The following is a 20,524-nucleotide window of genomic DNA, read 5'->3' as shown; positions in this document are numbered from 1 at the left end:
AGGTTTTTCATCCCTCGCCTCCATCCTGGAACGGTGATTTCCTCCCCCAGCCCATGCCCACAGCCAGGGGGGGCGCAGGGTGCATCCCCGCACCCCACCAGACCCCAAATCCCGGAGGGGGGCTGCATCCCGGGGACCCCCCTGACCGTGGCTGGGCCGTGCCCTGGTGCCAGCCGGGTGCTCGCCGGTGACTCGGCCGCTGCGTGGCGAAGGCTTCGCCCGGGGGGGCCGGCGGCAGCGGGTGATGAGCCGGGACGCGGTGCTGGGGCCCGGCTGGACCAGTTGGGCCGGGACGGAGGTGACGCAGGGAGCTGCCGGCAGCCACCCCAGCACCTCTCAGTGCTGCTGCTCCTGCCTCAGTTTCCCCTTCCCGGGGGATGCCCTCAACCAGGCCGGATTCGCCCACGGTGTCACCAAACGTGGCCGTGTGGTCACAGCCGGGGGGAGGGGGGGACTTTTTGGGGACCGGGGGCTGCCCTCCTCACCCCCTGTCCCGCTGGGTATAGGGTTAGGGGGGGGGGCCTGACCACCCCCTTCTGGCCCCCCCCTCCTGGCCTTCGAGCCCCTCCGCCACCCTGCGCCCTCAGTGCTTCGTTTTGCACCAACGCAGACACAATTTGGGGTGAAATCCGGCTGGTTTGGTGTCCACAGGGCCAAACCCCCCCTGGTGTGTGTGTGTTTGGGGGCACTTTGGAGGGCAAAAATAAAAATCCCCCCCCATAGGACACAGGGGTCCTGAGCCCGCTGGGGACCATGCCCTGACCCCCCCCTCCCCTTGGGATGCTCCTGGTTGATTTTGGGGTGAAACCGCCCGATTTTGGCACATGCGAGAAATTGGGGGTGGTGCTGGGGGGGTCCCGGGGGGGAGGGGGGGCAGCACTCAGGGGTGCTGCAGGTTTGGGGAGGGGGGTCCGGGGGGTGCCTGGGGGGGACACGGGGACAGGGACGGGGAAACGGGGGGGGTTCCCGCGCCCCCCCGGCCCCGCCCCTTTAAGCCCCTCCCCCTGCCCCTCCCCTCCCCCTGACGTCACCCAGGTGGGCCCCACCCTCTCTTAGCCACGCCCCCTCCACCCCCCCCCGCACCAATCCCCTGCCGGCTGGGGGCGGGGCGTCCGCGCGCCGACCAATGGCGAGGGGATAAACACGGGCGGCGGGGGCGGGACCCGAGGTGATGGGCGGTGGGGAGAACCAATGGGGAAGGCGCTCGGCGGGGCGGGGCGGGGCGGGGCAGGGCGCTGCTCGCCTTTTGTTCGGGCAGGAGCGGGGCGGGCGGCAGTGCCCGCGCAGGGAGCGGCGCGCAGGTGAGGGGGGGCGGGGGGCACCGGGGGGCACCGGGGGGGGTGGTACCGGGGCTGGGGTGAGCACCGGGAGGGGTCCCGGGGTCAGCCGGGACTGGGGAGGGGGCACCGGGAGGGGTCCCGGGGGTGGGTCCCGGTGTAAACGGGGCTGGGGAGGGGGCGCGGGGCGAGAAGCGGGGCTGGGGGGGGTTGGGGGGGGCTGGGGAGGGGGTCCCGGTGTGCGGAACGGGAGGGGGGTGGTCACGGAGGGGGTCCCGGTGTAAGAACCGGGTGTAACCGGGGCTGGGGAGGGGTCTTGGGGTGAGAACCGGGAGGGGTCCCGGGGCTGGGAGGGGTCCGGTGAGAGAACCGGGGGGGGTCTCGGGGCTGGGGAGGGGTCCTGGGTTGTGAACCGGGAGTAGCCGAGGTTGGGAGGGTCCCGGTACGAGGACCCGGAGGGGTCCCGGGGCCGGGAAGGGTCCGATTTGAGAACCGGGAGGGGTCCCGGCGCTGGGGAGGGGTCGCGGTCCAAGGACCGGGAGGGGTCCGGAGCCGGAGAGGGCTCCGGTTTGGGAACCGGGCGGGGTCCCGGGGCTGGCGAGGGGTCTCGGGACGTGAACCGGGAGTAACCGGGGCTGGGGCAGGGCTCGGGTGCAAGGACCGGGCGGGGTCCGGAGCCGGAGAGGGCTCCGGGGCGAGAACCGGGCGGGGTCCGGGGGCTCCGTCCCGTCCGGGGGCGTCGCTCCCGGGCTCGTTCCTCTCCCCGCGGGCGGAGCAGGTCCCGTCCGACCGCTCCCTGTGGCGAGCCCGTAGCGGGGGTCGGGTGGCGGCTCCGTGCCGGTACCGGGGTGGGAGCCGTCCCCCGGTCCCCCCCGCGGGGCTGGCTGGAGGCACGGCCGGGCGCTGCCCAGCCGGGAGGAGGAGGAGGAGGAAGGAGTTTTCCCGTCCGAAACCCCCGCGAGAGGCTGACGGTGAAAATCCGAGCCGGAGAACACGGAGGGAGGGAGGGAGAGGGGGGGGGGGAGAGCGAAACCGGCTGGCGTTTGGGGAGCAGCGAGGGCTCTAATTGCGTTAGCTGAGTGATTAGCCTAATTAATCAGGTTTGCAGCGCAGATGAAAGGATAATGCTGAAATGTCGCTGGGAGTTGCCCGCCGAGGGCTGTCATGCAGGGAGAGGTGGCAGGAGCACGGGGTGCCTGCTGGGGGGGGGCATGGCTGTGATGGGAGAGCACCTTGGGGGGGTCCCAGTGCCCCCAATATAGGTCCCGGGCCCCCCAGTTGTAATGGTGTCACCGTTGGGGTGACAGCCAGACCCCCTGCGTGCTGGCAGCGGTGTCCCCATGCATCGATCTCTCCTCCTGTGTTGGGTGCTGGGGGGGGTCCTGCCCCCAGCCCACCCCTGGGGGGGCCGTGGAGCAGCTGGGTGGGTCGCGGTCCCCTCCCGGGTCCTTGTTGGTGCCTTACCAGGGCAGGCGGGGAGGGCGTGGAGCACCCAATTAAACTGTCTTTATGCATGTGAAGCCTGTAATTGCACCTTGCTTCAGAGGATTTCCACCGAGCGTCATTAAAAATAACAATCTCCTATTGCAAATTCGGCTTAAATACAAGGATCGTAGGACGGGAATGCTGAGAACTCGTGGCTCCGGTGGTCGGGGTGTTCTGGTGCCCCCTTCAGAGCTGGCTCTGTGGCCCCAGGGGTGGTGGTGAGCTGGTTTTGTAGGGTGCGAGTCCCTGGAGCTGTGTCAGCTCCAACATTTGGGGAGTGCTGCGGGGAGGCAGGAGGGGCCCTCCCCTCCAAACAATGGCTCTGCTGCTCCATTGTCTGCCCTGCTGCAGCCTCCCTGCCCCAGGAAGCTCCCGCAGCAGTGGGGGGGACAGCCAAGGTTTGGGTGTCAGAGCCCCTCGTGCCCTGTCCCTATGGGGGTCCCGGTGTGCAACGCTGGTTGGATCCCACCTGGAGACCTTGAGGAATTTCCCCTCTGGTCCTGGTGCTGTGTTTTAGCATTGCTATTGAGTGCTGCCCTAATCCTGTTAATTCTCCCCCTTTGTTTTTTTCCCCCCCCCCTTTGCCACCACCTGAAATCCTTCATCAGATCTAGCAGCTGGGCCAGGCAACTGCTCTGCAGCTGCGAGGCTTTTTCAGCGGAGGCTGTGCCCGTGCTGAATTCGGTGGCTTCCCTTCGAGGCTGTGCTTTGGTGTGGGAGCGTTCGCTGGTGCTTGGCTCCTTATCGCACTTCCACATCTTGGGGCTTTGGCTCGCAGATGGCAGAGCCTCCAGGAGGGGGGAGCTGGGGAGGGTGGGGGCTCCATGCAGGCGACTTGCAAGGTTTTAATTGCTGCATCCGTACCGAGCCCTGAGATCTTAAATCCTAAATCAGGTTGGCTTCTAATTCGCAGAACCTAAAAAAAAAAAATTGAAGGTCTCTTAAAGCCTTGTGAGTCTACTTTAGATGTCTCATGGCACCGTTTCCAGCTTTCACCTTCGCTTCAGCTGGTGCTTTCCCAGCCAGGCAGGTTTTGGGATCACCCAACAAATGGGACCTGGTGGTGGTGGCTCTGGGTCCCAGCTGGTCCTGTGGGACCTGGGATGTCCCCAGCTGGGCTGTGCAGAAGTAGCTGTGGACCTGTTGGCTTGTAGCCTTGAATCTGGTGCAGCATTTCTCGCTCCTGCAGGGTTGGTTTTACCCCAATCCTGCAGGGCTGGGGATGGAGCAGGCACGCTGCCTCTGCACGGGGGAGCAGCTGCCAAAAAAAAGCATTAAAACTTGACCTAAGCAGCTAAAAAAAACACATCTGTGTTTGAACTGCTGCTGGCCAGCACCGGGCTGCAAAATGCTCCAAACCTTCAGCCATCCACAGCCCTGCTGCGCCCTGTGGTGCTGTCCCAAAGCTGGCCCTGCACAGCCCAAAATCTGGGCCGTGCTCAGGCGTGTTGCTGCCTGCTCCTGTTCAGCCCGTTAACGTTCACCTGAACATTGGGCTCCTCCTGGATCCTATGTCCTGCAAGGGATCGGGTGCTGGAGGGGACTTTGGGGTGGTTTGTTTGGTGTGTGCACCTGCACCCCAAAGTTTCAGGGTCTGTTGGGGGAAGGGGATGCTCTGGGTGCTGCAGCAGTCCTCCTTCTGCTTCCCTTGGGCTTGTCCTCAGCCTGTGCTTGACCCTGAGCTGGGTTTTGGCTTGCAAGCTGCCCCCTGGGTTATTGCATCCTCCTGTCATGGTGAGGTCCCTCTGAGTGCCCTGGGTGTCATCCTGCTCGGCTGCCCACGAGCATCACAGTACCGTGTTTCCTAAACAGCTATGGGGGGAGTGGGGCAGAGGAGGATATTTCTAATTAGCCAGGGGTTTGGAGTCTCGAAGTCTGCCATCCCTACTTAGTTTTTCTGTGGATGCTGACAGCCCCGGAGGCATTCCATAATGCTTCGGTCGCTCGGATCTGAAATCCCTTTAGAAAAAGGGCAGGAGCCTTGTGCTGGAGCAGGGCTCCTTGGGGCTTCGGGTCTCTACAAGGTGCTGAGCAAGGAGCTGCTGGCTCAGACGTGGAGCTGCGGAGGGGGCTGATTCAGGATGCTCGGTGCTTTCTGTGTATCTCTTCTTGAGGCTGTGAAGATGAGCAAGTGCTGGTGCCCTTGTGGGGTCAAGCAGCATTGCCTGCTTTGGTGCTTGAGACCCAGCCTGGGACTAGGAATTGGCCCCGTGGCATCTTCCCTGTGACCTTGGCGAAGGTCCCTCCTCCAGATGGGGATGGAGCAGGGGACGCTGTGCTGGGGGCAGCAGCCAGAGCCGAGCATCTCGGTGCCCTGGTGTCACCAGGAAGCCGAGTGCTGCCAGCATTTTCCAGGCTGATGAACCAACTGCTCCCTGTTGGGGCGTTTAATCCTGCTTGGTGCTGTCCTGCTCCTTTATCCACATCCCTGTGGTCTCAGGATGTGCCATGGTCTGGCTTTCCGAGGCGCTTTGCTGGGTAGAAGGTGTTTGGTTCTTTGCTGTTGGAGACCTTTGGCTGCTGTAAAGAGCCTGCTGTAATCACGGTGACACGCGGGCTGAGCCCCGGTGACAAATCATTAACTTGCTCCGACAGGCTGGGTGCTGACGGGTGTTGGTGATAATTCCTCGTGAAGCATTTGAACTTTGCAGATGTAATGCAATCGGATGGGGAAATTAAGCTGGGGCGCAGCAGCCCTCAGCCCGGCTTCCCTTCCCTCTGTTCTTCGCTGGCAGAATCGGGGCCAGGTGGCAGAATCGTGTGTTTTTTGGACACCATTATTCTAGCTGGAGACAGCGTGCGAGCCTCCAAGCCGAAATCTGAAAAGCCTGCAATTATCGTGTTCTTAAAGGACAGCTTGTTCCCGGTGCTCTTTACAACAAAATAATTTCTTCTTATCCAGATGGAGTTATTGTGATTAATTGCACCGTGCCAGTTTCTCCTTCCCGTGGACAAGCAATGAGTTCCCATCTTTCCCAGCAGTGTTCCCGATGAGATTGGTGATCTCTGGTTGCGGGGGGGATCTGCTCAGCTGCGTCCTGTTCCTGGTGCCCCCGTGGGTCTCCATGGGTGCTGGTGACCCCTAGGAGAGGGAGCGCGGGTGCTGTGGTGACCCTTGAAGGTTTTAACCAAAACCACCTCTTTTGAGTGCATTTGAGACAGGTGGAGGGGTGAGGCTGGGTGGGAGGTGCTCCTGCCCCATCCACGTTTGGTGCAGCACCCAGCCTCGTGTCCAAGGGTGCAGGGGCAGTGGCGGGTGCTGCAGGAGCAGGGTGGGGTGGGAGGAGGCTTCCCACGTGTGGGAGAAGCTCCTGCTGATGGCAGAGGATGGGTGTTGGCTCGGGAGGGCGGAGGGGAGGCTTAAAGCTTTCCTCCCCCTGGGGAGAGGCCGGTGCCCTGTGCGCACGGGGTGTGAAAATACCTGACCTGGGCAGAGCCGCGGGGATGCACCCAGGGAGGGAGGAATGTGGGTGCTGGTGGCCAGGACGGAGCTGGAAAGGGCTGGCTGGGCTCTCAGAGAATTATTCTCCAGGGTGACTTTGTGCCTCGGCAGGAATGTGTTTTAGGACAGGATCGCTCCGCCCTGCGCCGCAATCAGGGTGATTCCTGCACCGGCTGGGTGGGGTGGGGAGCTGGGCTGGGCTGCAGGTAGAGCCCTGCAGCGCCCGGTCCCACCTCTGAGCTCTTCCTGGCCTTGAAATGGCTTGGCTGAGAGGCTTGTGCCTTGATCTGGGGGGGAAAAGGGCAGCCAGAGACACCAGGGACCATGCAGGGTGACCCTAATGGCCAGCGTTGTGCGTGCCCCCACGAGGGAGGGATGTACAGTGGGTGGTGGTACCTTGGTTTGGGATGGGAAGTGCCAAAATATCGCGGTGTGTGTGTGCTGGAGCTGTCAGTAACCCTGAATTTGGGTGAAGGCAAGGTTTGGGGGACGTGTTTCCAGCGAGCTGTGTCCTGATGGAGAGCAGAGAGGGGGCTGTGGGGGGGGGGGGGGGATATGGGGCCAGGGCTGGAGCCAGGTGGGGGGGGGAGCAGAAATGGGCTTGATGTGGGGCTCTGAGCAGCTCTCAAACACCTGGTTGGGGGCAGATGAGAAATAAATAGGGCTTGAGGAGCTGCCTCTGGTTATGGGGCGTGGATTTGGGCAGCAGCTCCCGTGCCCATTGCTGCCCACCTTGAGCCCCGCGTGGCCGCAGCGTTTTGGGTGTGCAAACGGTGGCCGGGAGCCCCTCTGGGTGTGCAAACACCGCAAACAAAGGCAGCCAGCTCCTTTGTCTGGCGAGGGCAGGGCCAGAGCGGGGCTGATTGGGGTGCGCGGTGCCGCGCTGCTCCCCGCCGCTCTCCTCCTCATTAAACTTCAAGCCGCTCTCTCATCCCCCTTTGAATCCTTTGACTTCTCTTCTCTGCGCAGCCCTCATGGAAACGGCTTGCGCGAGCAGGGCTCTGACTTTCATGCGTCCCATTGATGCCGGCGGGGTCTTGAAAAGCTCCTTTCTCTCCATCCTTGCGCCGCTTGTTCCTGCCGTGGATCCTTTTCAAAGCTGCTGAAGCTTTTGCACGGCGCTGGCTGTCTCGGCTTCGTTAGCAGCCGCACGGCGGTGGCACCGTCACCTCTGGGCTGTGGCTGTCCCATCCCTGCTGCATCGTCCCCGCTTTGTCTGAGAGGCACCAAAAAATCCTCCTGCCTCTCCAGGTGCCCAGGGAGGACCGGAGATCACTTGCGTGCAGCAGAAGTGCTTTTAAAATAGTCTTTTTTTTTTTTTTTTTCCCCTTGCATGGTATTTGTTGCACTGCCTTAAATACCTCTTTCCTTCTCTTAAAAGCCCCAGTAACTGTGTAATTACCATCGCTCACGTGCTTCCTGCAGCCCAGCTTGCCAGGACACAATGGAGCTCCAGCCCTGCTGCCCTTTGTTCTCTGCAAGGCTTGGGGGGGGGGGTGCTGGGGGGCTCTGACAGCTCCTCTGCCCCCTGCCCTGCCTCGCACCACCACCGCATCAGGGTCTTGCTGCCTGCTTCTGGACCCCCCAAGTCTGTGATCTGGGTTTTGGGGATGTCCTCCCGTGCCCCCACCTGCTGACCCAGAGGGGCTGGGTCCTGCTGAGCGCCGCAGCCCCCAGCCTGGGCTTCGCTCCCCTCCTGAGCCCCATCCCCAGCATGCCAAGGAGCCCCTGGGCAGTGACTATTTCTGCCTCCAGCAGCATTTATCCCTTCCCTGCTGCTTCTCCCAGGCAGCTCAGCTGGAAACCAGTGCCAGCACTGGGCTCCGGAGGCTGCGTCCTGCTTGTCCCCAGAGGAAGGGGCTCTCCGGGCATGTTTACTGGAGTCTACTGGAGTTTACTGGAGACTTCCTCTGCAGACGGTGTCCGTGGGGAGCTGATGTTGTCTGGCTGCTGATCAAATAATTCTGGAGACAGATGAGCCCTCTGGCCGGGGCTGTGCAGCGCTGGTGGCTTCCTCTGCTTTTCCACCAGGATGCCTGGCTCCAGGAAGCAAGGGGGGGGGAGGATTTAACCTTTTTCCTGCCCTGTGCTGGTGTGGCTGGAGCTGCTCGCCTGCCTGGCAGGAATTTCCTTGTGTGCCCTGCTCGCTGCTTTCTGCACGGAGAGCTCTGCCCGGTTCCTGGCTCTTGAGCTGCCGGGGAAGGCGAGGGTCCTAAGGGTCCTGCTTTTGTGTTTCTGCATGCTCTGCTGCAAGCTGCTCGCCTCCAAAAAGCCTCGGTGTGGCTGTGACGGATGCTTCTGAAGGTCAAACCAGGCTTAAGCAGCATCCCCTGCCTGCAGTGTCACCTGCCAGCTCGGTCCCCGCTGAGGAGCGGGGACATCTGAGGACAGCAGAGGGGATGGAAATGCTCGTGTCAGGTGTGAGGAACAACAGGATGCTCGGCGCAGGATTCAGGAAACATCTCCCTCTGCTTCTGCAGCCTCTGACACATGCTCTGCTGGCCCTGTCACCTTCGGTGCCACCAGCTCCAGCTGCTTGTGGCAGAAAGCAAAACCCACAGCGGTGCTGGGCTGGTGCTCATCAGCGGGGCGATGCTGCTGGGGCTGTTATAACGGGGCTGGGATCTCACAGTAACACCCGTGCTCATTAGCCTGGGTCTGTTCTGCTGCTCGGAGCCTGTCTGGGGCAGATCACCTGCGCCCGTCGCAGATCTGAGCAGCTCCGCTCGCTTTTGATGTCTCGGAGGCTTGCGGTGCAGACAGGGAGGAGGGCGGCAGCGGAGAGGGGGGGACGGCTCATGCATAATGCACAGCTATGGAAAAAGGCAGCGTTTGAGCCCAACTCGCGGGTGTTTGAAAAAATTAAGTGCTTGTCAACCGCCTGTGAACTGCAGAGCAGCCGTGGCAGGTTGGCTGAGTGTGTGCGGATGGGAACGGGCCCCTCCTGCCAGCTCCGGGTGCCGGGGTGCTCCCACCCACACCTCGGCTGTGCCGTGGAGGAGCTTTGATGCCCTTGGCTCAGCTCTCCCCCCCCTCGTCCAGCCCTGTCCAGGGCAGCTTTCCAAGTGTTGGTGTGGGGACCTGGCAGGTGGCTGGGGCTGCTGCCAGGGCTCTGCATGCTGCTGCTCGCTGGGGTTGCTGATGGCTTTGGTGAGCCCCGCTGGTGCCAGCTGCTCCGTGGTGGCACCGTGGGACCCTTCCTGCCTCCCCCCTCCTGCCCCAGCCTTGTCCTCTGCATGCTGCTGCCTAGTTTTAGGGCTGGGGGGGGCTCCTCAGCTCGTGATCCAGGCACCCAACCTATTTGTGGTGGCTGGTGGCCGTGCTTTGGTGGCGTTTTTGTCAGGCTTCCCAACACCACGGTCACCAAGTGGGGAGGGCTTTCTTTCACCAACACCCCCCCGACACCTGAGCGCACTGCGGGGCTTTGCTGGAGGATCTGGGGCTGGCTGCATGCTGTGCACCCCCTGCAGCTTGGCTGGATTTGCCCTTGGGGCTGTGTCTCACCCCCCCTTTGCTCTGCACTGATCGGAAAGCCCAGCTCCAGCCCGCACCCTGCCATGGGAATAACCTGCCTCCCGCGGCCTCCATTAGCAGGGCTGCCTTTTACTGCCTTATAAACATGCATTATGCACAACCCATTAAAGCCAGAGCAGCGTGCAGCTCGCTGCTTTACAGCTCCGAGAACACCGAATTGACAGGAACAGCCCCCCACTGCCAGGAAGGCTGCCGGGGGGTGGGCAGTGGGGTGCAGGATGCTCCAGCCTTGCTGCGCCCTGACCTCCACCCTCCTCAGGAAAGGGTTTGGGTACCTGTGCCGGGATGTTTTCCCGGTGAGTGGCAGCCTGTGCCGCTCGCCAGGGCTCGGCTGCTCCTTGGGAACAGCCCGCAGCGCTGGGGCGAGCCGCGCCAAGCCCGTGCGCGCCGCCCTGGCCCCCCCCCAGCTCTGCGCAATCCGCGTCCTCTGCCACCACCCAACGCCCTGACTCACTTTGGGTGGTGGGGTACCAGGGCTGCCCACCCCGGGGTTGGCTCATTGTGCCACCCTCACCTTGCTTGGGGACGATGCTGGTGGCAGTGCCAGCCTTTACGGACCCCCAGATTTTCCCCGAAAAGCTCGGAGCTGGCTCGGGGCCACGGGCACGCGGCCGCCCTGGTCCAGCCTGCTGCATGAATCAGTGCTGGTGGAGGTGGTAATTACGCCTCTGTTTGGCAGAGCTGCTCCCAGCTCCGCCGGGCACCGCACGGCAGCTGCTCCCTTCGCCTCTTATCGAGTCTGAAACTCTGACTCATCCCCTCCCCGGGCGGCCTCGGCTGCTGCAGGAGGCCGGGGGCTCTCGCTGGGTGCCCCCCATCCCGGCCGGGGGCTGCGTGCGGGGTTGGTGACTCAGCCCTGCAGCTTCCTGCCCCTGTGGGCTGCGATATCCTAATATCCTCCTTTGCCTCTCCTCCCCCAAATCCCTGAACTACCGGCAACAAAAAAAAAATATCTAAAAAGTACCCCCAGGGTGGTTGGTTCTGGGTTTTTGGGGATGGAGCAGCCGTGTTGTGTTTGGGGATTGGAGTCTGGTCCCTGAGACTCTGGAGCAGCCAGACAGGGCTGGAGCAGGGCTCGTGCTGCCGACGGGCTCCCCGGAGGCCCAGGCAGCTGCTGGAGGCTGGCGGGGAGCAGAGCAGGGAGCGGAGCGTTCCCGTCTGCCCCAGCCCTGTGGTGACTCACGGCATCGCCATGCGCAGGAGGCGGCTGCGGGCGGGAGCTGCTCCTCTCTGCTTGGGGATCTCCCGTGGGTCCCGGCTCCCCTTTGCTCCCGGAGCCTCCCACGCTGGTGTTGGGTGCCGGGACCCCATGCCCAGGGTGTTCCCAGTGTTGCTTCCCAGTGCTGTGAGCCTCCCTGCTGGGGCAGCTGGAGCAGCATTGCCACCCTTCTGCGATAATTCGTGAGCACCAGCTGCTGCTGGCCCCTCTTCCCAGGGGATGGGGCTGCCCCACTTCCCTCTCCCTCCCCTCCCAGGGCTCTGACGCCAGGTTTCTGGCTGTTCCCTGATCTCTTTGCAGCCATGGCACACGGTGAGCATGGGGACGTGCCACATTTTGCCTCACCCATTGCTGGATGAGTCTTGGGGGGACCATGCTGGTGTCCCCCAGCCCACCCTGGCTGTTTGGGGACCCCCAGGAGCCGGTAGCGAGCGTGCTGCTGGCACCACACTCAGCACAGGGAGCACCCAGACCGTGGGCACCCAGGCTGCCATGAGAGAACCGAGCCACTGGCTTCGCCTGCTTATTTTTAGGAGCGTCCCAGCAGAGCCTTTGAAAGATTTTATTTTATTCCCAAAGTCCCAGCCTCGTCCTCAGCTCGCTGCCAGCTCCCCTCTCCAAAAACCTGGTTTTTAAACAGCCTGCGTGCGGGAGCGGGGAGGCCCCCTCTGCGCTTCGGCACCGAGGTGCTGAGACGCGGTCTCGCGCGGCGGGCGCTGGCGGGCGGGCGGCTCAGCGCCGGGTGCAGCCACGCTTCGTGTCTGAACACGAGCAGCAAAGTGCTGAGCTGTGGGTTCGTCAGCTCGGTGCCGCCTTTCATCTCGCTTGGGGGAGGAGGGCAGATAGCGATCTGCTGGCGGGCTGCGCCCGGGCGGCTGCGCTCGGCTGCGGCGGGGGCGCCGCCGGGGTCCGTGGGGCAGGAAGGTGCCGCGGAGAGACCCCGGGCTCTGCCCTACAAGCTCTGGGTTCCCTGCCCCACAGAGCAGCCATGGAGGTGATGAACATGATGGAGCAGCCGATCAAGGTGACGGAGTGGCAGCAGACCTACACCTACGACTCGGGCATCCACTCCGGCGTCAACACCCAGGTGCCCTCCGTCAGCAGCAAGTGCCTGGGGGACGATGACGAGGTCTACGGGAAGCAGTACACCATCAAGAAGACCACCACAAGCTACTGCCAGGGAGGAGGCCAGAGCCAGAGCCAAGCACAAGGTAGGGGTCTGGTGGGGGGGGATGCCAAGGGGGTCAGCCACCAGCTTGGCTGCGTTTCTGCTTCCTTCTTCCACCTCCCCCACGGCTCTCCCGTGGCCTGTGCTTACCGTGCTCCTTCTGGGCACTCCTCCACGCAGCCTTCCACACCCTGGGAGTTGTTGCTGCCTAAAATATCCTCCCTCCCTCCCTCCCGTCCTCCTTCCCCTGCGCCGAGAGCTCTGGCGTCGAGGGCGCGCAGCCAGAGCCCGCACTGGTGCTGAGCTGTGCGCACTCATCCCAGCTTGCCGCTCGGTTGGCTGCGGAGAGGAACATCTGATCCCAGCCCACGGGTCGGCCGTCTGCTCTGCTACCTGCCTGCTCGGGAAACCTGTCTCGCTGTGCCTGGCAAAGCCCTGGGTACACGCTGTAAAGCCCTGACAGCCCGCTCGCCTTCCCCCGCTGCCGCTGGGGCGAAGCAGACGGTGGCGCAGCCCGCTGGGCTGAAGGAGCTGCTTCCCCCAGCTTTATCCCCAAAAAGGGGGCAGATCTACTCTAGTCAAATATGTGGCTCGCCTCCCATTGATGGGTCCTTGAGAGCTGAGCTGTGAGCTCCCAGTGGAAGCAGAGCCCTGTGGAGAGGGACAAATCCTGCCCGGTCCCTGCTGCGGGCAGCTGGGGACCACAGGTCTCTGCTGGGGACATTCCTGCTGCTCTCGTCCCCGCAGCCCCAACCAGGAAGGCCTCCGTGTCCTTCTCCTAATCCCCAATGCCAGCCGGTCGTGAGTTGCAAACACCCTTAATTTTTTAATTAACGGGCCTCGTGTGACAACTGCTTAATCACGCCGCCTAATTGAGCGTTGTCTTATCTCCACGCCGCCCTATCTGTTTACGCTTGGAAGCGCCAGCTCCTCGCAGGACGTGCTGGGACTGCTGACGTGGCTGGTGCCGCGACGCTCAGCTCTTCTTGCTCAGATCCTCGAAATTTGGGGAGCGGGGCCGGGAGTGCTCCCCCAAGAGACCCCAGCCTTTGACGTTGCCTCCTGCTCTCTCCCTGCAGCGGATATGGAGGCTCAGCTGGCCATGACCCGTGCTCAGCGCGTCCGGGCTGCCATGTACCCCGAGACGGTGGAGGACCGCTCCCTGCTCATCACCACGCAGGTGGAGGGGCAGCAAACCAACGTGCAGCGCCTGGCCGAGCCCTCGCAGATGCTCAAATCTGCCATCGTGCACCTCATCAACTACCAGGACGATGCCGAGCTGGCCACCCGCGCCATCCCGGAGCTCACCAAGCTGCTCAATGACGAGGACCCGGTAAGGAAGCATGGTTTGATTGCACCTTTCTCTGAGCTTCCAGCTGCAGGGCTCCCTGGGGGTGCTTCCCCAGCAAGGGTGGCACAAATGGGGTCCCGAACCGCTGCTGCTATCCAGCTCCTTCCCTCGTGGTGAAGCCCTGTGGTCATCTCCGCCCCGCAGCAGGATGGAGCCCACCTCTGCAGCTTGTCCCTGCTGCTCTGGCACAGCCCTCATAGTCCTGGCCTTGTTCAGGCTTCTTGCCCACTCTCAAAGTCCCAAACCCCGCTGCCTGCCCCCTTTTCCCTGTGCCATGGGTCAGACCCTGCGCTGCGAGGTGGGCAAGGTTTTCGTGCCAAGCAGCAGCCCTCGATGGGGGCACCCACAGCAGAGCAGGAACCCTGGTGTGCCTTCAGGGGGCTACCCTGGGACCCCCTTCACCCACCAACTCCTCTCCCAACCCCAGGTGGTCGTCAGCAAAGCTGCCATGATCGTGAACCAGCTCTCCAAGAAGGAGGCGTCCCGCCGTGCCCTGATGCAGTCGTCCCAGATCGTGGCGGCCGTGGTGCGCACCATGCAGAGCACCAGCGACCTGGACACGGCGCGCTGCACCACCAGCATCCTGCACAACCTCTCCCACCACCGCGAGGGCCTGCTCTCCATCTTCAAATCCGGCGGCATCCCGGCCCTCGTCAGGATGCTCAGGTACTGGGGTGATGCCAGGAGCTGAGCACGGCACCGGGGTGGCCCTAAGAGGGTGGTGGAGCCAAGTTGTCCCTGCCAGGCTCACGGGGGCAGAAAGAAGGGAAGGGAGGGCTCATCCTCCAGAAGAAGGATAGCTCCTGCTTCCTCCCGTGCCAAAAAAAGACGCCACCAGGAGCCCGAGGCTATCAGCAGAAGGAAGAGCTTCTTGGAGTGGCTCCGGAGCAGGGCCACGAGGATGCTGAGCGGCCAGAGCCCCTCTGCTGGGAGCTGGGTGGCTCAATTTGGAGAAGGGAAGGCACTGGGGAGAGCTTGTGGCAGCCTTCCCGTGCCCCAGGGGGGCCTCGGAAAAGCTGGGGAGGGACTCCTTGGTTGGGGGGTAGCAATAGGACAAGGGGGGATGGCTTTAAACTAAAAAAATATATATATAGGTTTAGATGAGATAGATTATTAGATATATAGGGAGGAAATTCTTCCCTCTGAGGGTGGTGAGGGGTGCCCCTAGGAGCTGTGGGTGCCCCTAGGAGCTGTGGGTGCCCACAGGAGCTGTGGGAGCCCCATCCCTGGCGGTGCCCAAGGCTGGATGGGGATTTGGGGTGCTGGGCAGGCAGAGAGGGGTGCAGGCAGCGCCCCGGGGCCCTGCTTTGCAGCGTGGGGAGCCCGGCAGCGGGTGCTGACGTGGCTCCTGCGCCTGCAGCTCGCCGGTCGAGTCGGTCCTCTTCTACGCCATCACCACCCTGCACAACCTGCTGCTCTACCAGGAGGGGGCTAAGATGGCCGTGCGCCTGGCCGACGGGCTGCAGAAGATGGTGCCCTTGCTGAACAAGAACAACCCCAAATTCCTGGCCATCACCACCGACTGCCTTCAGCTCCTTGCCTACGGGAACCAGGAGAGCAAGGTGAGCCCCGGGGCGCCCGCTGGCACCGAGGGGGGACCGGAGAGGGGGGGGGGGAAAACTGCCTGACCTCACAGAGGAAAAGCTCAGGGGGGTATCAGGGGGCAGCTCCCCCCAAATCTGGGCCGTGTCACCCCCCTGGGCCGTGCCTGGAGGCAGAGCAGTGGCGCTGTCTGCGGCGCTGTCGCGTCCGACCCCTCGCGGGCAGGACGTCCCCGCCGGCGCAGACGGTCCCAGTCTGGCCGGTAAAGCGGCTTGGCTGGGTTTCTCCCTCTGCTGCTCAGGGCAATGGCTCCAGCTTTGCTCTTGGGGTGCTGCTCTGGGCTGCTGCTCTCTCCTCCTACGCTCGAGCTGCTGCAGCCTCGCGTGGCTGCACGGCATGGGGTGCTGAGGTTTGGTCCCTGGAGCAAATTGAGGGGGTGATGCTGCCCACCCCACCTCATGGGACAGGGGTCTGCGGCGCACAGGGCTGGTGCTGACCCTGTCCCCTTTGCCCCACAGCTGATTATTTTGGCCAACGGAGGACCCCAAGCCCTGGTGCAGATCATGCGCAGCTACAACTACGAGAAGCTGCTGTGGACCACAAGCCGGGTGCTCAAGGTGCTGTCGGTGTGCCCCAGCAACAAGCCCGCTATCGTCGAGGCTGGTAAGAGGCTTTGGGGCTGCTGCCTCTGCAGACAGCAGGATGATTTGGGATTTTGGGGTTTTGGGGTTTTGGGGTTTTGGGGTGATGCAGCTGAGGGTGTCCAGCCTCCTGAGGCTGCTCCCCAAGCCACGCTTTGCGCCAGACCCCAGAGCTGCAGGGTTTTGGCTCGTCCTCCTACAGAAGTGACTCCTCCTGGACCCATTTGCTCCTTGCCCCTTGGGGTGGCAAGCGGGGACCCCAACCCCTATCCAAGGGGGGGGGTTATCCTGCTGTCATTCCCCCCCCGGATGGCTGCTGCCATCTCCCAACCGATGCGCAGGGCGCTCTGAAGCCTTCCACATCCAGGCAAAACCACCTGGTGCCTGGGACAGCTTGCTGAGGTGCTTTCCTGGGCCTGTGCGTGGGCAGGAGCCGGCCCGGCTGGCGGGCAGGGAGCTGCCTTCCTGCACCACATTTTTAGCCTCCGCTAAGCCACAAGGCGACGTCGTGCGTTGGAGGCCACAGTCGGGTGGCATCCAGCCCGCCCTCGCCGTGCAGAGAGAGCTGCTGCTGCTGCTCCCTTTTCCTCTCCTCTGGGGACGCTTTGCATGTCTGGATATTTATTTATAGCCGGCTCGGTGTCTCGTTTCCCTGGCAGGCGGCATGCAGGCCTTGGGCAAGCACCTGACCAGCTCCAGCCCCAGGCTGGTGCAGAACTGCCTCTGGACCCTGCGGAACCTCTCCGATGTGGCCACCAAGCAGGTGAGAGCTTCAGCACAGCTTTTTGGGGAGCGCCTCGGGGCTGTCGGGTGGGTGGCGCGCCAGCGTGCCCCTCTCCACGGAGCCCTGTGCCAGCGCCAGGCTGAACCCAAAGCGTCGTCCTCGTGCTGCTCAGCATCCCCGGGGCTGCTCCTTGCTCTGGCTCACGGCAGCAGCTCCTTCCCCCAGCGAGGATGCTGCCCTGGCACCGAGCCCCAGGAGCCGTGGGGCTCGAGGGTGGCCCTTGCTCTTCCCAGCCCCTTGCCGCCTCCTGATGCGTTCCCCATGTGGCGCTCGGGCTGCGGCTCCGTGCGGATTAGCGCCTGATGCAGTGTGGAAACTATTCGGGCTGGCGGTGGAAGGCACGCAGCCGGGTCCCCTGGCTCGGCTGAGCGTGGGGGGGACGCGTGGCTTTAACCCCTTCCTGGCCCTGCCTGCACGGCTGGGCCCGGGGGATGTGGTCACCCTGGGACAGCTCGGGGAGCGCCGGCTCCTCGCGTTGCTCTGAGCAGCTGGAGGCTGCGTTGTGGGTGCGTTTCCAGCAGGGAAAAGTTGGTGAAGGAGATTTTCACCAAGGATCTGGCCGTGGTGGGGGGAACTGCTCTGACCTCCCATCTCGGCTCCTGTAGGAGGGCCTGGACGGCGTCCTCAAGATCCTGGTGAACCAGCTGAGCTCCGACGACGTGAACGTGCTGACCTGTGCCACCGGCACCCTCTCCAACCTGACCTGCAACAACAGCAAGAACAAGACCCTGGTGACGCAGTCGAACGGGGTGGAGGCCCTGATCCACACCATCCTGCGGGCGGGTGACAAGGAGGACATCACCGAGCCGGCCGTGTGCGCTCTGCGGCACCTCACCAGCCGGCACCCCGAGGCCGAGATGGCGCAGAACTCCGTGCGGCTCAACTACGGCATCCCCGCCATCGTCAAGCTCCTCAACCAGCCCAACCAGTGGCCACTGGTCAAGGTGTGGGGTGGTTCTGGGGGGGGGGATTTGGGGGCTGGACTAGAGTGAGCCTCCAGGCTGCTGGTCCCTGGTGGGGTTTGCAGCTGGAGGATGGAGGCAGCGAGCACCGGTGGCTGCTGCAGTTTCCGTCGGGCTGCGTCCTTGGCGGCCGCTAATGGGAGGAAATTGCTCGTGCTGGGCTGCTGCAGTGAAATCAATCCTCGCCCCCCCCAGGCCACCCCCGCACTGAGGGGGAGGCAGATCCGGTATGGGAGGGTGTGTGGGGGGTGCAGGAAGCTGGCGTCAGCCTGTGCTGCAGAGAGAGGTGGTGTGGGGGCAGGCAGGGGGGGCCCACGGGGTGCGCTCACACCTCCGGTCCCTGTTTGACGAATTTCTGTGTCCCCCCCCGGTCCCTTCTCCAGGCTACCATCGGCCTGATCCGCAACCTGGCCCTGTGCCCGGCCAACCATGCCCCGCTGCAGGAGGCGGCCGTCATCCCCCGCCTGGTCCAGCTGCTGGTGAAGGCTCACCAGGATGCTCAGCGTCACGTCGCAGCCGGCACGCAGCAGCCCTACACGGTGAGCCCCCGTGGCAGGGTCTGCCCGTTCCCCTCTTCCCAGCTCCTGGCATGGCCTGGTGTCCCCACGGGGTGGCACGTCCCCACGGCGTGGTCGTGCCCTGGTCTGGGGACGCTGGCTGAGCGCGTGTTCCCTCACAGGACGGCGTGAAGATGGAGGAGATCGTGGAGGGATGCACGGGAGCGCTGCACATCCTGGCCCGGGACCCCATGAACCGAATGGAAATCTTCCGGCTCAACACCATCCCTCTCTTCGTGCAGGTCAGGGGCTGGGGACATGGAGGCTGTGCTGTGCCACCTCCCAGCTGCTGGCACGTCCCTGTGGTGGGCTGGGAGCTGTGGCACTCAGCTGGCAGCACCTAATGGGCTGCACCAGGACCACGAATTCAGCCGTGCTGACTGCTTCACGCTGTCGTTTCTCTCTCCTGACAGCTCCTCTACTCGCCGGTGGAGAACATCCAGCGCGTGGCGGCCGGCGTGCTGTGCGAGCTGGCCCAGGACAAGGAGGCAGCAGATGCCATTGATGCCGAGGGGGCCTCGGCTCCGCTCATGGAGCTGCTGCACTCCAGGAACGAGGGGACAGGTGAGTGCAGCCGGCCTGAGCCCTGCTGCCCTTTGTTGGCGTGGCCGAAGCAGGAATCCTCGGGCTGACCGTGGCGAGGAGCCGGGGTCCCTGCGCCGCCCGGGTCAGCGGCGCCTCCTGTCCCTCCGCAGCCACCTACGCGGCTGCCGTGCTCTTCCGAATCTCCGAGGACAAGAACCCCGACTACAGGAAGCGTGTGTCCGTGGAGCTCACCAACTCCCTCTTCAAGCACGACCCCGCGGCGTGGGAGGCGGTGAGCACGGCGCCGGGCACGGGGACGAGCCTTGCAGGGACGGGGCCACCTTTGGGGGCCACCTCCTGCCTCCATACCCTGTAACTGCCTCCTGGCAGAGCTGGGATGGGGGTGACGGGTGGATGGATGGAGGTGGGAGGTGGCTGGGCTGCAGCCTTGGCTCTCCAGCAGCCCTGGGTTACGGGATGGGGCTGGGCATCGCGTAGCCATGGATTATTGCGCACTCGTGTGCGCGTTCCCCACGTCTTAAAACCGTGTCGCCTTCTCCCGTAGGCTCAGAGCATGATCCCCATCAACGAGCCCTACTCAGACGGTGAGTACAGAGCGAACCCTTCCTTTGGGACCCCGCAGCGAGGCTGAGCTGGTTTTAAACGCTCTCAGGGAGCTCCCCAGCAGCTGCCTGGCCTGCGTGGGGACACTCAGCTCCCCGAGAGCTGCGCCCCTCGGCTCCGCGTTGTGCCTGCAGCTTTTGGGGCAGGGGGTGGCAGATGGCCCCGGTGTCCCCCGCTGCCCAGGACAGGGGGGAGCAGGAGGACGGCTGAGCCCGGGTGCTGCCCCAAACCCAGCACCAGGAGCTGAGCTGCGTGTCCCTCATCCCCCGGCAGAGCTGGACCCCGGCTACCGCCCCATGTACTCGGGTGACATCCCCCTGGACCCCATCGACATGCACATGGACATGGACGGAGACTACCCCATGGACGCCTACAGCGACGGCGTCCGGGCGCCCTTCGCCGACCACATGCTCGCCTAAACCCGCGCCCCAGACCCCGCACCAGGTAACGCCGGGGGGTGCGCGGGGCGCTGCCCCCCGAGCCCCCCGCGCTGGGTGACGCGAGCTCCCTCCCGCCGCGCCGCAGGTGTTTCCTCCATCCCCAGAGGGTGGCCCCAGAGCTGAGCATTCGCGAGAAGGACTTGGGAGACAGAAGTGCCTGAGAAGACAAACTTTTCCATTCCCACGAGAGGTTTTGTTTCTCAATTTTTATTAGTTTTTTTTTTTCTTCTTCGCTGTGGGTCTGTGGAGAAGGTCCTTCCTCCTGGGACTGCTTCGAGCACCTACTGCCGCATCCAGCATCCAAGATACTGTTTCTGAAGCTTTAAGACACACAAACCTTGCATCATTATCAACCTTTTATTGGCAAAATAGTCTTTTCTATGAATATATATATTTCTTTTTTATTTTTAATATGGTGCCAACGGCTTTAGCCGTCTTTAAGTTTGTGCTTTCTAACTTCCCCACTACTCGTTCTGCGTGTTAGTGTTCTAGGAAAGGAATCTAACATGAGAAAACCCTTTGTCTTCTGCGAACTCTGACTTACTTAATCAGGCCAATCCGGAGTTTGCTGAAAACAAATGGTCCCATGTCCCAAGACCTTCGTTTTAGCCATCGGGATGTCTGCGGTTTAATTCTTTCTGATCAGCCGTTGGGGAGCTGACTTTGTGTAACTGCCTGTCCTAACAGTAACAATAGAGAAGTGACTCCAGCATTAGGAACCGTGTCCTTGTACTGATCTCTGTTGCACATTTTAACCCGTTTCCCTTCTTTTGGTGAGTGGTGTGTTTCCGTCCCCTCTTTCCTTACCTAATGACTTTTTTTTAAAAAGAGGCTCTAGAGCTGAGGGTTTAATGCTCCGACTGGCAATGGATGGACTGTTACTGGAGTGTGGTTCAGGAATGGAAGATTTTATTATTTCTGTAAGTTGTTTTTGTATAGACCAAAGCAAAGAATAAAATAACCCCCCCCAGCC

At 63.0% G+C, this 20,524-nt stretch overlaps 1 protein-coding gene across 1 annotated transcript; it reads left to right on the top strand.

The window, feature by feature from the left end:
- The first annotated feature begins 1,182 nt into the window (after positions 1–1,182).
- JUP (junction plakoglobin) lies at positions 1,183–20,524 on the top strand. Its single transcript, XM_068660750.1, has 15 exons — positions 1,183–1,301; positions 11,939–12,168; positions 13,205–13,458; positions 13,904–14,142; positions 14,837–15,038; positions 15,537–15,681; positions 16,319–16,422; positions 17,049–17,387; positions 17,789–17,944; positions 18,085–18,204; positions 18,376–18,526; positions 18,658–18,779; positions 19,053–19,092; positions 19,385–19,555; positions 19,637–20,524. Exons 1-14 carry the CDS (start codon positions 1,192–1,194, stop codon positions 19,528–19,530), a joined length of 2,358 nt encoding a protein of 785 aa, XP_068516851.1. The 5' UTR covers positions 1,183–1,191; the 3' UTR covers positions 19,531–19,555; positions 19,637–20,524.

The sequence above is a fragment of the Anas acuta genome, chromosome 25 (genome assembly GCF_963932015.1).
Source record: "Anas acuta chromosome 25, bAnaAcu1.1, whole genome shotgun sequence".
NCBI lineage: Eukaryota > Metazoa > Chordata > Aves > Anseriformes > Anatidae > Anas > Anas acuta.
This window is presented reverse-complemented; position numbering and strand designations above follow the sequence as displayed.